At 44.5% G+C, this 16,464-nt stretch overlaps 1 protein-coding gene across 14 annotated transcripts in view; it reads left to right on the top strand.

Moving 5' to 3' along the window:
* Positions 1-16,464, top strand: part of LOC118936807 (calcium/calmodulin-dependent protein kinase type II delta chain) — a 99,035-nt gene that overhangs the window by 62,607 nt on the left and 19,964 nt on the right. For 9 of the 14 annotated variants that reach the window (XR_016483986.1, XR_016483985.1, XM_090188293.1 and 6 more), the window contains 2 exons: positions 4,134-4,178; positions 10,970-11,018. Coding sequence is in view for 12 of the 14 variants with exons in the window: in XM_090188293.1 (XP_090044419.1) it covers positions 4,134-4,178; positions 10,970-11,018 (94 nt within the window). In the remaining 2 variants the exon portion in view is untranslated. Of the gene's footprint in view, positions 1-4,133; positions 4,179-10,969; positions 11,019-11,627; positions 11,727-16,464 lie in introns of all 14 variants that reach the window. The other 5 variants (XM_090188290.1, XM_090188289.1, XM_090188286.1 and 2 more) reach the window with 1 other exon arrangement.

Here is a 16,464-nt window from a genome sequence, read left to right as displayed (position 1 = left end):
ATACTACATCCTCCATACCTCCTTCTACTCCCTCCTCATCACTGGCACATACTACACCCTCCATACCTCCCTCTACTCCCTCCTCATCACTGGTACATACTACACCCTCCATACCTCCCTCTACTCCCTCCTCATCACTGGTACATACTAAACCCTCCATACCTCCCTCTACTCCCTCCTCATCACTGGTACATACTACATCCTCCATACCTCCTTCTACTCCCTCCTCATCACTGGCACATACTACACCCTCCATACCTCCCTCTACTCCCTCCTCATCACTGGTACATACTACACCCTCCATACCTCCCTCTACTCCCTCCTCATCACTGGTACATACTACACCCTCCATACCTCCCTCTACTCCCTCCTCATCACTGGTACATACTACACCCTCCATACCTCCCTCTACTCCCTCCCCATCACTGGTACATACTACACCCTCCATACCTCCCTCTACTCCCTCCCCATCACTGGTACATACTACACCCTCCATACCTCCCTCTACTCCCTCCTCATCACTGGTACATACTACACACTCCATACCTCCCTCTACTCCCTCCCCATCACTGGTACATACTACACCCTCCATACCTCCCTCTACTCCCTCCTCATCACTGGTACATACTACACCCTCCATACCTCCCTCCTCATCACTGGTACATAATACACCCTCCATACCTCCCTCTACTCCCTCCTCATCACTGGTACATACTACACCCTCCATACCTCCCTCTACTCCCTCCTCATCACTGGTACATACTACACCCTCCATACCTCCCTCTACTCCCTCCTCATCACTGGTACATACTACACACTCCATACCTCCCTCTACTCCCTCCCCATCACTGGTACATACTACACCCTCCATACCTCCCTCTACTCCCTCCTCATCACTGGTACATACTACACCCCCCATACCTCCCTCCTCATCACTGGTACATAATACACCCTCCATACCTCCCTCTACTCCCTCCTCATCACTGGTACATACTACACCCTCCATACCTCCCTCTACTCCCTCCTCATCACTGGTACATACTACACCCTCCATACCTCCCTCTACTCCCTCCTCATCACTGGTACATACTACACCCTCCATACCTCCCTCCTCATCACTGGTACATAATACACCCTCCATACCTCCCTCTACTCCCTCCTCATCACTGGTACATACTACACCCTCCATACCTCCCTCTACCCCCTCCTCCTCACTGGTACATACTACACCCTCCATACCTTCCTCTACTCCCTCCTCATCACTGGTACATAATACACCCTCCATACCTTCCTATACTCCCTCCTCATCACTGGTACATACTACACCCTCCATACCTCCCTCTACTCCCTCCTCATCACTGGTACATACTACACCCTCCATACCTCCCTCTACTCCCTCCTCATCACTGGTACATACTACACCCTCCATACCTCCCTCCCCATCACTGGTACATACTACACCCTCCATACCTCCCTCTACTCCCTCCTCATCACTGGTACATACTACACCCTCCATACCTCCCTCTACTCCCTCCTCATCACTGGTACATACTACACCCTCCATACCTCCCTCCTCATCACTGGTACATACTACACCCTCCATACCTCCCTCCTCATCACTGGTACATACTACACCCTCCATACCTCCCTCTACTCCCTCCTCATCACTGGTACATACTACACCCTCCATACCTCCCTCTACTCCCTCCTCATCACTGGTACATACTACACCTTCCATACCTCCCTCTACTCCCTCCTCATCACTGGTACATACTACACCCTCCATACCTCCCTCCTCATCACTGGTACATACTACACCCTCCATACCTCCCTCTACTCCCTCCTCATCACTGGTACATACTACACCCTCCATACCTCCCTCTACTCCCTCCTCATCACTGGTACATACTACACCCTCCATACCTTCCTCTACTCCCTCCTCATCACTGGTACATAATACACCCTCCATACCTTCCTCTACTCCCTCATCATCACTGGCACATACTACACCCTCCATACCTCCCTCTACTCCCTCCTCATCACTGGTACATAATACACCCTCCATACCTTCCTCTACTCCCTCCTCATCACTGGTACATACTACACCCTCCATACCTCCCTCTACTCCCTCCTCCTCACTGGTACATACTACACCCTCCGTACCTCCCTCTACTCCCTCCTCATCACTGGTACATACTACACCCTCCATACCTCCCTCCCCATCACTGGTACATACTACACCCTCCATACCTCCCTCTACCCCCTCCTCCTCACTGGTACATACTACACCCTCCATACCTCCCTCTACTCCCTCCTCATCACTGGTACATAATACACCCTCCATACCTCCCTCTACTCCCTCCTCATCACTGGTACATACTACACCCTCCATACCTCCCTCTACTCCCTCCTCCTCACTGGTACATACTACACCCTCCATACCTTCCTCTACTCCCTCCTCATCACTGGTACATACTACACCCTCCATACCTCCCTCCTCGTCACTGGTACATACTACACCCTCCATACCTCCCTCCTCATCACTGGTACATACTACACCCTCAATACCTCCCTCCCTCCCTCCTCATCACTGGTACATACTACACCCTCCTCTCACCTTCCTCCTCCTCCATACCTCCCTTTACTCCCCTCTTTCTCCCTGTGTTGACCTTGCGGTAGGATTTGACCACAGATTGAACAATGAGACAGATATTCCCTCCCTCCCTCCCTCCCTCCCTCCCTCCCTCCCTCCCTCCCTCCCTCCCTCCCTCCCTCCCTCCCTCCCTCCCTCCCTCCCTCCCTCCCTCCCTCTCTTCCTTCCTTCCTTCCTTCTTCCCTCTCTCCATTGTTTCCTTCCTTCCCTCCCTCTCTTCCTTCCTTCCTTCCTTCCTTCCTTCCTTCCTTCCTTCCTTCCTTCCTTCCTTCCTTCCTTCCTTCCCTCTCTCCATTGTTTCCTTCCTTCCTTTCAGCTGAAGGGCCAAAGGATGCTGGCTCCTTAATCTGGTAGTGATGGTCTGCTTGGTTGCAACTTGTGCATGGTGTGTGCTGATTCGCTGGCTGTGTTGGTCACATGACTGATGCCCTGCATGACCTCAACATCTTTATATGCCTTTGTTCCCATGATGACACACACATAAACAGTTATACACACACACACACAAACACACCACACACACACACACACTGATGACAGTGTGTAATCTGTCTCAGTGATTACAGCCGAGGATAGCATCCGTCCTGCTAAGACTTGGTACAGTCACACAAACACACACACACACACACACACACACACACACACACACACACACACACACACACACACACACACACGGAGTCACACTCCTCTACCTCCTCCACCCCCTCCTCTACCTCCTCCTCCACCTCCTCCTCAACCTCCTCTACCTCCTCCTCCACCTCCTCCTCCTCCACCTCCTCTATCACCTCCTCCTCCACCTCAACCTCCTGCTCTACCTCCTCCTCCACCTCAACCTCCTGCTCTACCTCCTCCTCCACCTCAACCTCCTGCTCTACCTCCACCTCCTCCACGTCCTGTTCCACCTCCTCCTCCTCCTCAACCTCCTGCTCTAACTCTACGTCCTCCACCTCCACCTCCTCCTCTACCTCCTCCTCTACCCCCACCTCCTCCACCTCCTCCTATACCTCCTCCTCCTCCTCCACCACCTCCTCTACCACCTCCTCCTCCACCTCAAGCTCCTGCTCCACCTCCTCCTCTACCTCCTCCTCTACCCCCACCTCCTCCACCTCCTCCTATACCTCCTCCTCCTCCTCCTCCACCACCTCCTCTACCACCTCCTCCTCCACCTCAAGCTCCTGCTCCACCTCCTCCTCTACCTCCTCCTCTACCCCCACCTCCTCCACCTCCTCCTATACCTCCTCCTCCTCCTCCTCCACCACCTCCTCTACCACCACCTCCTCCACCTCAACCTCCTGCTCTACCTCTTCCTCTACCTCAACCTCCTGCTCTACCTCCACCTCTACCTCCTCCTGCACATCCCCCTCCACCTCCTCCTCCTCCTCCACCTCCACCTCCACCTCCACCTCCTCCACCACCTCCTCCTCCCCCACTGCTGTCTCTATCTATTCTGTTTGTATTGTTTCATCTCTCTCCCTAGGAACCCCAGACCACAGTGATCCACAACCCAATAGATGGGAAGAAGGTACAGCACTGACAGAGTGTGTGTGTGAGTGTGTGTGTGTTTAATTTTTTTGTGTGTACACATTTATTTACTTTATATTAAATGTATGTAGTTCTGTCCTTGAGCTGTTCTGGTCTATTAATGTTGTGTATTATTTAATATTTTGTGTGGACTCCAGGAAGAGAAGCTGCTGCTATAGAAACAGATACTGATCCTAATAAACCCCAGGAAGAGTAGCTGCTGCTTTAGAAACAGATAATGATCCTAATAAACCCCAGGAAGAGATGCTGCTGCTATAGAAACAGATAATGATCCTAATAAACCCCAGGAAGAGAAGCTGCTGCTATAGAAACAGATACTGATCCTAATAAACCCCAGGAAGAGTAGCTGCTGCTATAGAAACAGATAATGATCCTAATAAACCCCAGGAAGAGATGCTGCTGCTATAGAAACAGATAATGATCCTAATAAACCCCAGGAAGAGAAGCTGCTGCTATAGAAACAGATACTGATCCTAATAAACCCCAGGAAGAGTAGCTGCTGCTTTAGAAACAGATAATGATCCTAATAAACCCCAGGAAGAGTAGCTGCTGCTATAGAAACAGATAATGATCCTAATAAACCCCAGGAAGAGTAGCTGCTGCTTTAGAAACAGATAATGATCCTAATTAACCCCAGGAAGAGTAGCTGCTGCTATAGAAACAGATAATGATCCTAATAAACCCCAGGAAGAGTAGCTGCTGCTTTAGAAACAGATAATGATCCTAATAAACCCCAGGAAGAGTAGCTGCTGCTATAGAAACAGATAATGATCCTAATAAACCCCAGGAAGAGTAGCTGCTGCTTTAGAAACAGATAATGATCCTAATAAACCCCAGAAAGAGTAGCTGCTGCTATAGAAACAGATAATGATCCTAATAAACCCCAGGAAGAGTAGCTGCTGCCATAGAAACATATAATGATCCTAATAAACGACAGGAAGAGGAGCTGCTGCTATAGAAACAGATAATGATCCTAATAAACTCCAGGAAGAGTAGCTGCTGCCATAGAAACAGATAATGATCCTAATAAACCACAGGAAGAGGAGCTGCTGCTATAGAAATAGATAATGATCCTAATAAACTCCAGGAAGAGTAGCTGCTGCCATAGAAACAGATAATGATCCTAATAAACCCCAGGAAGAGAAGCTGCTGCTATAGAAACAGATAATGATCCTAATAAACCCCAGGAAGAGTAGCTGCTGCTATAGAAACAGATAATGATCCTAATAAACCCCAGGAAGAGTAGCTGCTGCTATAGAAACAGATAATGATCCTAATAAACCCCAGGAAGAGATGCTGCTGCTATAGAAACAGATAATGATCCTAATAAACCCCAGGAAGAGAAGCTGCTGCTATAGAAACAGATACTGATCCTAATAAACCCCAGGAAGAGTAGCTGCTGCTTTAGAAACAGATAATGATCCTAATAAACCCCAGGAAGAGTAGCTGCTGCTATAGAAACAGATAATGATCCTAATAAACCCCAGGAAGAGTAGCTGCTGCTTTAGAAACAGATAATGATCCTAATTAACCCCAGGAAGAGTAGCTGCTGCTATAGAAACAGATAATGATCCTAATAAACCCCAGGAAGAGTAGCTGCTGCTTTAGAAACAGATAATGATCCTAATAAACCCCAGGAAGAGTAGCTGCTGCTATAGAAACAGATAATGATCCTAATAAACCCCAGGATGAGTAGCTGTTGCTTTAGAAACAGATAATGATCCTAAAAAACCCCAGAAAGAATAGCTGCTGCTATAGAAACAGATAATGATCCTAATAAACCCCAGGAAGAGTAGCTGCTGCCATAGAAACAGATAATGATCCTAATAAACCTCAGGAAGAGGAGCTGCTGCTATAGAAACAGATAATGATCCTAATAAACTCAAGGAAGAGTAGCTGCTGCTTTAGAAACAGATAATGATCCTAATAAACCCCAGGAAGAGTAGCTGCTGCTATAGAAACAGATAATGATCTTAATAAACCCCAGGAAGAGTAGCTGCTGCTATAGAAACAGATAATGATCCTAATTAACCCCAGGAAGAGTAGCTGCTGCTATAGAAACAGATAATGATCCTAATAAACCCCAGGAAGAGTAGCTGCTGCTTTAGAAACAGATAATGATCCTAATAAACCCCAGGAAGAGTAGCTGCTGCTATAGAAACAGATAATGATCCTAATAAACCCCAGGAAGAGTGGCTGCTGCTTTAGAAACAGATAATGATCCTAATAAACCCCAGAAAGAGTAGCTGCTGCTATAGAAACAGATAATGATCCTAATAAACCCCAGGAAGAGTAGCTGCTGCCATAGAAACAGATAATGATCCTAATAAACCACAGGAAGAGGAGCTGCTGCTATAGAATCAGATAATGATCCTAATAAACTCCAGGAAGAGTAGCTGCTGCCATAGAAACAGATAATGATCCTAATAAACCCCAGGAAGAGAAGCTGCTGCTATAGAAACAGATAATGATCCTAATAAACCCCAGGAAGAGTAGCTGCTGCTATAGAAACAGATAATGATCCTAATAAACCCCAGGAAGAGTAGCTGCTGCTATAGAAACAGATAATGATCCTAATAAACCCCAGGAAGAGTAGCTGCTGCTATAGAAACAGATAATGATCATAATAAACCCCAGGAAGAGATGCTGCTGCTATAGAAACAGATAATGATCCTAATAAACCCCAGGAAGAGAGGCTGCTGCTATAGAAACAGATACTGATCCTAATAAACCCCAGGAAGAGTAGCTGCTGCTTTAGAAACAGATAATGATCCTAATAAACCCCAGGAAGAGTAGCTGCTGCTATAGAAACAGATAATGATCCTAATAAACCCCAGGAAGAGTAGCTGCTGCTTTAGAAACAGATAATGATCCTAATTAACCCCAGGAAGAGTAGCTGCTGCTATAGAAACAGATAATGATCCTAATAAACCCCAGGAAGAGTAGCTGCTGCTTTAGAAACAGATAATGATCCTAATAAACCCCAGGAAGAGTAGCTGCTGCTATAGAAACAGATAATGATCCTAATAAACCCCAGGAAGAGTAGCTGCTGCTTTAGAAACAGATAATGATCCTAATAAACCCCAGAAAGAGTAGCTGCTGCTATAGAAACAGATAATGATCCTAATAAACTCCAGGAAGAGTAGCTGCTGCCATAGAAACAGATAATGATCCTAATAAACCCCAGGAAGAGAAGCTGCTGCTATAGAAACAGATAATGATCCTAATAAACCCCAGGAAGAGTAGCTGCTGCTATAGAAACAGATAATGATCCTAATAAACCCCAGGAAGAGTAGCTGCTGCTTTAGAAACAGATAATGATCCTAATAAACCCCAGGAAGAGTAGCTGCTGCTATAGAAACAGATAATGATCCTAATAAACCCCAGGAAGAGTAGCTGCTGCTTTAGAAACAGATAATGATCCTAATAAACCCCAGAAAGAGTAGCTGCTGCTATAGAAACAGATAATGATCCTAATAAACCCCAGGAAGAGTAGCTGCTGCCATAGAAACAGATAATGATCCTAATAAACCACAGGAAGAGGAGCTGCTGCTATAGAATCAGAGAATGATCCTAATAAACTCCAGGAAGAGTAGCTGTTGCCATAGAAACAGATAATGATCCTAATAAACCCCAGGAAGAGAAGCTGCTGCTATAGAAACAGATAATGATCCTAATAAACCCCAGGAAGAGTAGCTGCTGCTATAGAAACAGATAATGATCCTAATAAACCCCAGGAAGAGTAGCTGCTGCTATAGAAACAGATAATGATCCTAATAAACCCCAGGAAGAGTAGCTGCTGCTATAGAAACAGATAATGATCATAATAAACCCCAGGAAGAGATGCTGCTGCTATAGAAACAGATAATGATCCTAATAAACCCCAGGAAGAGAGGCTGCTGCTATAGAAACAGATACTGATCCTAATAAACCCCAGGAAGAGTAGCTGCTGCTTTAGAAACAGATAATGATCCTAATAAACCCCAGGAAGAGTAGCTGCTGCTATAGAAACAGATAATGATCCTAATAAACCCCAGGAAGAGTAGCTGCTGCTTTAGAAACAGATAATGATCCTAATTAACCCCAGGAAGAGTAGCTGCTGCTATAGAAACAGATAATGATCCTAATAAACCCCAGGAAGAGTAGCTGCTGCTTTAGAAACAGATAATGATCCTAATAAACCCCAGGAAGAGTAGCTGCTGCTATAGAAACAGATAATGATCCTAATAAACCCCAGGAAGAGTAGCTGCTGCTTTAGAAACAGATAATGATCCTAATAAACCCCAGAAAGAGTAGCTGCTGCTATAGAAACAGATAATGATCCTAATAAACTCCAGGAAGAGTAGCTGCTGCCATAGAAACAGATAATGATCCTAATAAACCCCAGGAAGAGAAGCTGCTGCTATAGAAACAGATAATGATCCTAATAAACCCCAGGAAGAGTAGCTGCTGCTATAGAAACAGATAATGATCCTAATAAACCCCAGGAAGAGTAGCTGCTGCCATAGAAACAGATAATGATCCTAATAAACCCCAGAAAGAGTAGCTGCTGCCATAGAAACAGATAATGATCCTAATAAACCCCAGGAAGAGAAGCTGCTGCTATAGAAACAGATAATGATCCTAATAAACCCCAGAAAGAGTCACTGCTGCTGTAGAAACAGATAATGATCCTAATAAACTCCAGGAAGAGTAGCTGCTGCTATAGAAACAGATAATGATCCTAATAAACTCCAGGAAGAGTAGCTGCTGCCATAGAAACAGATAATGATCCTAATAAACCCCAGGAAGAGAAGCTGCTGCTATAGAAACAGATAATGATCTAATAAACCCCAGGAAGAGTAGCTGCTGCTATAGAAACAGATACTGATCCTAATAAACCCCAGGAAGAGTAGCTGCTGCCATAGAAACAGATAATGATCCTAATAAACCCCAGAAAGAGTAGCTGCTGCCATAGAAACAGATAATGATCCTAATAAACCCCAGGAAGAGAAGCTGCTGCTATAGAAACAGATAATGATCCTAATAAACCCCAGGAAGAGTCACTGCTGCTGTAGAAACAGATAATGATCCTAATAAACTCCAGGAAGAGTAGCTGCTGCCATAGAAACAGATAATGATCCTAATAAACCCCAGGAAGAGAAGCTGCTGCTATAGAAACAGATAATGATCCTAATAAACCCCAGAAAGAGTAGCTGCTGCCATAGAAACAGATAATGATCCTAATAAACCCCAGGAAGAGAAGCTGCTGCTATAGAAACAGATAATGATCCTAATAAACCCCAGGAATAGTCACTGCTGCTGTAGAAACAGATAATGATCCTAATAAACTCCAGGAAGAGTAGCTGCTGCCATAGAAACAGATAATGATCCTAATAAACCCCAGGAAGAGAAGCTGCTGCTATAGAAACAGATAATGATCCGAATAAACCCCAGAAAGAGTAGCTGCTGCTATAGAAACAGATAATGATCCTAATAAACCCCAGGAAGAGTAGCTGCTGCTATCGAAACAGATAATGATCCTAATAAACCCCAGGAAGAGTCACTGCTGCTGTAGAAACAGATAATGCTCCTAATAAACCCCAGAAAGACTAGCTGCTGCTATAGAAACAGATAATGTTCCTAATAAACCCCAGGAAGAGTCACTGCTGCTATAGAAACAGATAATGATCCTAATAAACCCCAGGAAGAGTAGCTGCTGCTATAGAAACAGATAATGATCCTAATAAACCCCAGAAAGAGTAGCTGCTGCTATAGAAACAGATAATGATCCTAATAAACCCCAGGAAGAGTCACTGCTGCTATAGAAACAGATAATGGGGATCCTAATAAACTACCATTACACACTGATTGTACAAAACATGCTCTTTCCCATGACATAGACTGACCCTCTGAATCCAGGTGAAAGCTATGATCCCTTATTGATGTCACTTGTTAGATCCACTTCAATCAGTGTAGATTAAGGGAAGGAGACAAGTTAAAGAAGGATTTTTAAGCCTTAAGACGATTGAAACACGGATTGTGTGTGAACCATTCAGAGGATGAATGGGCAAGACAAATGGGGAATGGTAGTAGGTGCCAAGGCGCACCGGTTTGAGTGTGTCAAGAACTGCAACGCTGCTGGGTTTTTCCACACTCAACAGTTTCCCGTGTGTATCAAGAATGGTCCACCACCCCCAAAGGATATCTCCAGCCAACTTTGACACAACTGTGCGTTTGAGTCAACATGGGTCATCATCACTGTGGAATGCTTTCGACACCTTGTAGAGTCCATGCCCCGACAAATTGAGGATGTTCTGAGGACAAAACGGGGGTGCAACTCAATATCAGGAAGGTGTTCCTAATGTTTTGTACACTCAGTGTATGTCATTCATTTAAAAGTTACAAAAAATGTTTTATGTAGAAATCGCAGATTGCCCCTTTATTAAAAATGGTAGATAGCTGACAAAACGCGATCTGATTTAAGTATTAGGCAGCGTTTACACAGGTAGCCCAAATCTGATACTCCGTGTACACCAGGCTATAGATCAATCTATACGTTCTGATACTCCGTGTACACCAGGCTATAGATCAATCTATATACGTTCTGATACTCCGTGTACACCAGGCTATAGATCAATCTATACGTTCTGATACTCCGTGTACACCAGGCTATAGATCAATCTATATACGTTCTGATACTCGGTGTACACCAGGCTATAGATCAATCTATACGTTCTGATACTCTGTGTACACCAGGCTATAGATCAATCTATACGTTCTTTCCCCCAGGAGTCTATAGAGAGCACCAACACCACCATCGAGGACGAAGATGTCAAAGGTAGAGACACTTGTCTGTCCCCTTCTCTCTCTCTCTTCATCTTTCTGTCTCTCTCTATCTTTGTCTGTCTGTCGCCCTCTCTCTTCGTCTATCTCTACCTTTGTCTGTCTGTCTGTCTCTCTATCTTTGTCTCTGTCCCCTTCTCTCTCTCTCTTTGTCTCTGTCCCCTTCTATCTCTATCTTTGTCTCTGTCCCCTTCTCTCTCTCTCTTCGTCTTTCTGTCTCTCTCTATATTTGTCTCTGTCTCCTTCTCTCTCTATCTTTGTCTCTGTCCCCTTCTCTCTCTATCTTTGTCTCTGTCCCCTTCTCTCTCTCTCTCTTCGTCTTTCTGTCTCTCTCTATCTTTGTCTGGCTGTCGCCCTCTCTCTCCTTCCATCTGTCTTTCAAACCTCTCTTTTCACTCTGACCTTCAGCTACCTTCTCCTCTTCCTCCTCCTTCTCCTCCTTCCCTCTTCCTCTTCTTCCTCCTGATGATTGAGACTCCATAGACATTTATTATTAAACACACTTACCTGTTATCTTTTCTTTCTTTGAATGGAATTATTTTCTACATTTGAAATTCATGTTAACCCCCCCACCCCCTACACACAAACCTGTCCTCTCTGCCAGTCCTCTGTTTTGGGAACTTGGTAGGTAGTGTGTGGAGCTCTAAGGGTCGTTCCACTCAGTCCTCTGAGCCCAGGCAGACTCCCTCCTCTTCAGGACAGAGTAAGTCCCCTGGCTATGCCCCCCCCCCCCGTACCCCAGACAGTGTCCCACTGGGTCTCTCCTCAACTACTCTGGAGAAACCTGTCCCCCTGACCACTGTCTCCTGTGTCTCCCCTCAACCACTCCGGAGAAACCAGTCCCCCTGTCCACTGTCTCCTGGGTCTCTCCTCAACCACTCCGGAGAAACCTGTCCCCCTGTTCACTGTCTCCTGGGTCTCTCCTCAACCAATCAGGAGAAACCTGTCTCCTGGGTCTCTCCTCAACCAATCAGGAGAAACCTGTCTCCTGGGTCTCTCCTCAACCAATCAGGAGAAACCTGTCTCCTGGGTCTCTCCTCAACCAATCTGGAGAAACCTGTCTCCTGGGTCTCTCCTCAACCTCTCTGGAGAAACCTGTTTCCTGGGTCTCTCCTCAACCACTCTGGAGAAACCTGTCTCCTGGGTCTCTCCTCAACCACTCTGGAGAAACCTGTTTCCTGGGTCTCTCCTCAACCACTCTGGAGAAACCTGTCTACTGTCTCCTGGGTCTCTCCTCAACCACTCTGGAGAAACCTGTTTCCTGGGTCTCTCCTCAACCACTCTGGAGAAACCTGTGTCCTGCCTCTCTTGAACCACTCTGGAGAAACCTGTCCACTGTCTCCTGGGTCTCTCCTCAACCACTATGGAGAAACCTGTCTCCTGGGTCTCTCCTCAACCACTATGGAGAAACCTGTTTCCTGGGTCTCTCCTCAACCTCTCTGGAGAAACCTGTCTCCTGGGTCTCTCCTCAACCACTCTGGAGAAACCTGTCTACTGTCTCCTGGGTCTCCCCTCAACCACTCTGGAGAAACCTGTTTCCTGGGTCTCTCCTCAACCTCTCTGGAGAAACCTGTCCACTGTCACCTGGGTCTCCCCTCAAACACTCTGAAGAAACCTGTCCTCTGTCTCCTGGGTCTCTCCTCAACCACTCTGGAGAAACCTGTTTCCTGGGTCTCTCCTCAACCACTCTGGAGAAACCTGTTTCCTGGGTCTCTCCTCAACCACTCTGGAGAAACCTGTCTCCTGGGTCTCTCCTCAACCACTCTGGAGAAACCTGTTTCCTGGGTCTCCCCTCAACCACTCTGGAGAAACCTGTCCCCCTGTCCACTGTCTCCTGGGTCTCTCCTCAACCACTCTGGAGAAACCTGTGTCCTGTCTCTCTTGAACCACTCTGGAGAAACCTGTCCACTGTCTCCTGGGTCTCTCCTCAACCACTATGGAGAAACCTGTCTCCTGGGTCTCTCCTCAACCACTATGGAGAAACCTGTCTCCTGGGTCTCTCCTCAACCACTCTGGAGAAACCTGTCCACTGTCTCCTGGGTCTCTCCTCAACCACTATGGAGAAACCTGTCTCCTGGGTCTCTCCTCAACCACTCTGGAGAAACCTGTCCACTGTCACCTGGGTCTCCCCTCAAACACTCTGAAGAAACCTGTCCTCTGTCTCCTGGGTCTCTCCTCAACCACTCTGGAGAAACCTGTTTCCTGGGTCTCTCCTCATCCACTCTGGAGAAACCTGTTTCCTGGGTCTTTCCTCAACCACTCTGGAGAAACCTGTTTCCTGGGTCTCTCCTCAACCACTCTGGAGAAACCTGTCTCCTGGGTCTCTCCTCAACCACTCTGGAGAAACCTGTTTCCTGGGTCTCTCCTCAACCACTCTGGAGAAACCTGTTTCCTGGGTCTCTCCTCAACCACTCTGGAGAAACCTGTCCCCTGTCCAATCTGTACTGGGCGTCCCTTCTACTCCCTCCTCATCAGGCCAGAGTAAGTCGCCTTTTGTTGGGGTAGAGATCATGACTATATCCCGCCTCTACCTCCCGTCCCCTCTCTTCAGCCATTCTGGAGAAACCTGTTCCTGTTCCTAGTCTCTGTCCCCCTCTACTCCCTCCTTATTAGTCCAGAGTAAGTCCCCTTCTAATTGGGTGGAAACCCTGGCCATGTCTCCTGTACTCCCTGGGCCTCCACTCAACCACTCTGGAGAAACCTGTCTCCTGTCCCTCTGTCATTTCCCCCTGTCCCCTGTCTCTGTCCCCCTGTCCATAAACACGCACAGTATTTCTGGCTGAGCGACTGAGTCAAAGGCCGCATTTCCAGTCTAACAACATTGCAGATGCCTGCAGATCTCACAACACCTGGATGGATATTTAACATATCAGCTAACCACACCACATGATGTAGTAATCTGATCTATTAACTAACCACACCACATGATATAGTAATCTGATGATCTATTAACTAACCACATCACATGATGTAGTAATCTGATCTATTAACTAACCACACCACATGATATAGTAATCTGATGATCTATTAACTAACCACACCACATGATGTAGTAATCTGATCTATTAACTAACCACACCACATGATATAGTAATCTGATGATCTATTAACTAACCACACCACATGATGTAGTAATCTGATCTATTAACTAACCACATCACATGATGTAGTAATCTGATCTATTAACTAACCACATCACATGATGTAGTAATCTGATCTATTAACTAACCACATCACATGATGTAGTAATCTGATCTATTAACTAACCACATCACATGATGTAGTAATCTGATCTATTAACTAACCACATCACATGATGTAGTAATCTGATCTATTAACTAACCACATCACATGATGTAGTAATCTGATCTATTAACTAACCACATCACATGATGTAGTAATCTGATCTATTAACTAACCACATCACATGATGTAGTAATCTGATCTATTAACTAACCACATCACATGATGTAGTAATCTGATCTATTAACTAACCACATCACATGATGTAGTAATCTGATGATCTATTAACTAACCACACCACATGATGTAGTAATCTGATGATCTATTAACTAACCACACCACATGATGTAGTAATCTGATCTATTAACTAACCACATCACATGATGTAGTAATCTGATGATCTATTAACTAACCACACCACATGATGTAGTAATCTGATGATCTATTAACTAACCACACCACATGATGTAGTAATCTGATCTATTAACTAACCACATCACATGATGTAGTAATCTGATCTATTAACTAACCACATCACATGATGTAGTAATCTGATGATCTATTATCTAACCACACCACATGATGTAGTAATCTGATCTATTATCTAACCACACCTCATGATGTAGTAATCTGATCTATTATCTAACCACATCACATGATGTAGTAATCTGATCTATTATCTAACCACACCTCATGATGTAGTAATCTGATCTATCAACTAATCACATCACATGATGTAGTAATCTGATCTATTAACTAACCACACCACATGATGTAGTAATCTGATCTATTAACTAACCACATCACATAGTAATCTGATCTATTAACTAACCACACCACATGATGTAGTAATCTGATCTATTAACTAACCACATCACATGATGTAGTAATCTGATCTATTATCTAACCACATCACATGATGTAGTAATCTGATCTATTATCTAACCACATCACATGATGTAGTGATCTGATGATCTATTAACTAACCACATCACATGATGTAGTAATCTGATCTATTAACTAACCACACCACATGATGTAGTAATCTGATGATCTATTAACTAACCACATCACATGATGTAGTAATCTGATCTATTAACTAACCACACCACATGATGTAGTAATCTGATCTATTAACTAACCACATCACATGATGTAGTAATCTGATCTATTAACTAACCACACCACATGATGTAGTAATCTGATGATCTATTAACTAACCACATCACATGATGTAGTAATCTGATGATCTATTAACTAACCACACCACATGATGTAGTAATCTGATCTATTAACTAACCACACCACATGATGTAGTAATCTGATCTATTAACTAACCACACCACATGATGTAGTAATCTGATGATCTATTAACTAACCACATCACATGATGTAGTAATCTGATGATCTATTAACTAACCACACCACATGATGTAGTAATCTGATCTATTAACTAACCACATCACATGATGTAGTAATCTGATGATCTATTAACTAACCACACCACATGATGTAGTAATCTGATCTATTAACTAACCACATCACATGATGTAGTAATCTGATCTATTAACTAACCACACCACATGATATAGTAATCTGATCTATTAACTAACCACACCACATGATGTAGTAATCTGATCTATTAACTAACCACATCACATGATGTAGTAATCTGATGATCTATTAACTAACCACATCACATGATGTAGTAATCTGATCTATTAACTAACCACATCACATGATATAGTAATCTGATGATCTATTAACTAACCACATCACATGATGTAGTAATCTGATCTATTAACTAACCACATCACATAGTAATCTGATCTATTAACTAACCACACCACATGATGTAGTAATCTGATCTATTAACTAACCACACCACATGATGTAGTAATCTGATCTATTAACTAACCACATCACATGATGTAGTAATCTGATCTATTAACTAACCACATCACATGATGTAGTAATCTGATCTATTAACTAACCACACCACATGATGTAGTAATCTGATCTATTAACTAACCACATCACATGATGTAGTAATCTGATGATCTATTAACTAACCACATCACATGATGTAGTAATCTGATCTATTAACTAACCACATCACATGATATAGTAATCTGATGATCTATTAACTAACCACATCACATGATGTAGTAATCTGATCTATTAACTAACCACATCAC

The sequence above is a fragment of the Oncorhynchus mykiss genome, chromosome 10 (genome assembly GCF_057628025.1).
Source record: "Oncorhynchus mykiss isolate SJ-2025 chromosome 10, ASM5762802v1, whole genome shotgun sequence".
Classification (NCBI taxonomy): domain Eukaryota; kingdom Metazoa; phylum Chordata; class Actinopteri; order Salmoniformes; family Salmonidae; genus Oncorhynchus; species Oncorhynchus mykiss.
Note: the sequence above shows the minus strand (reverse complement) of the source record. Positions and strands in the feature narration are given on the sequence as shown.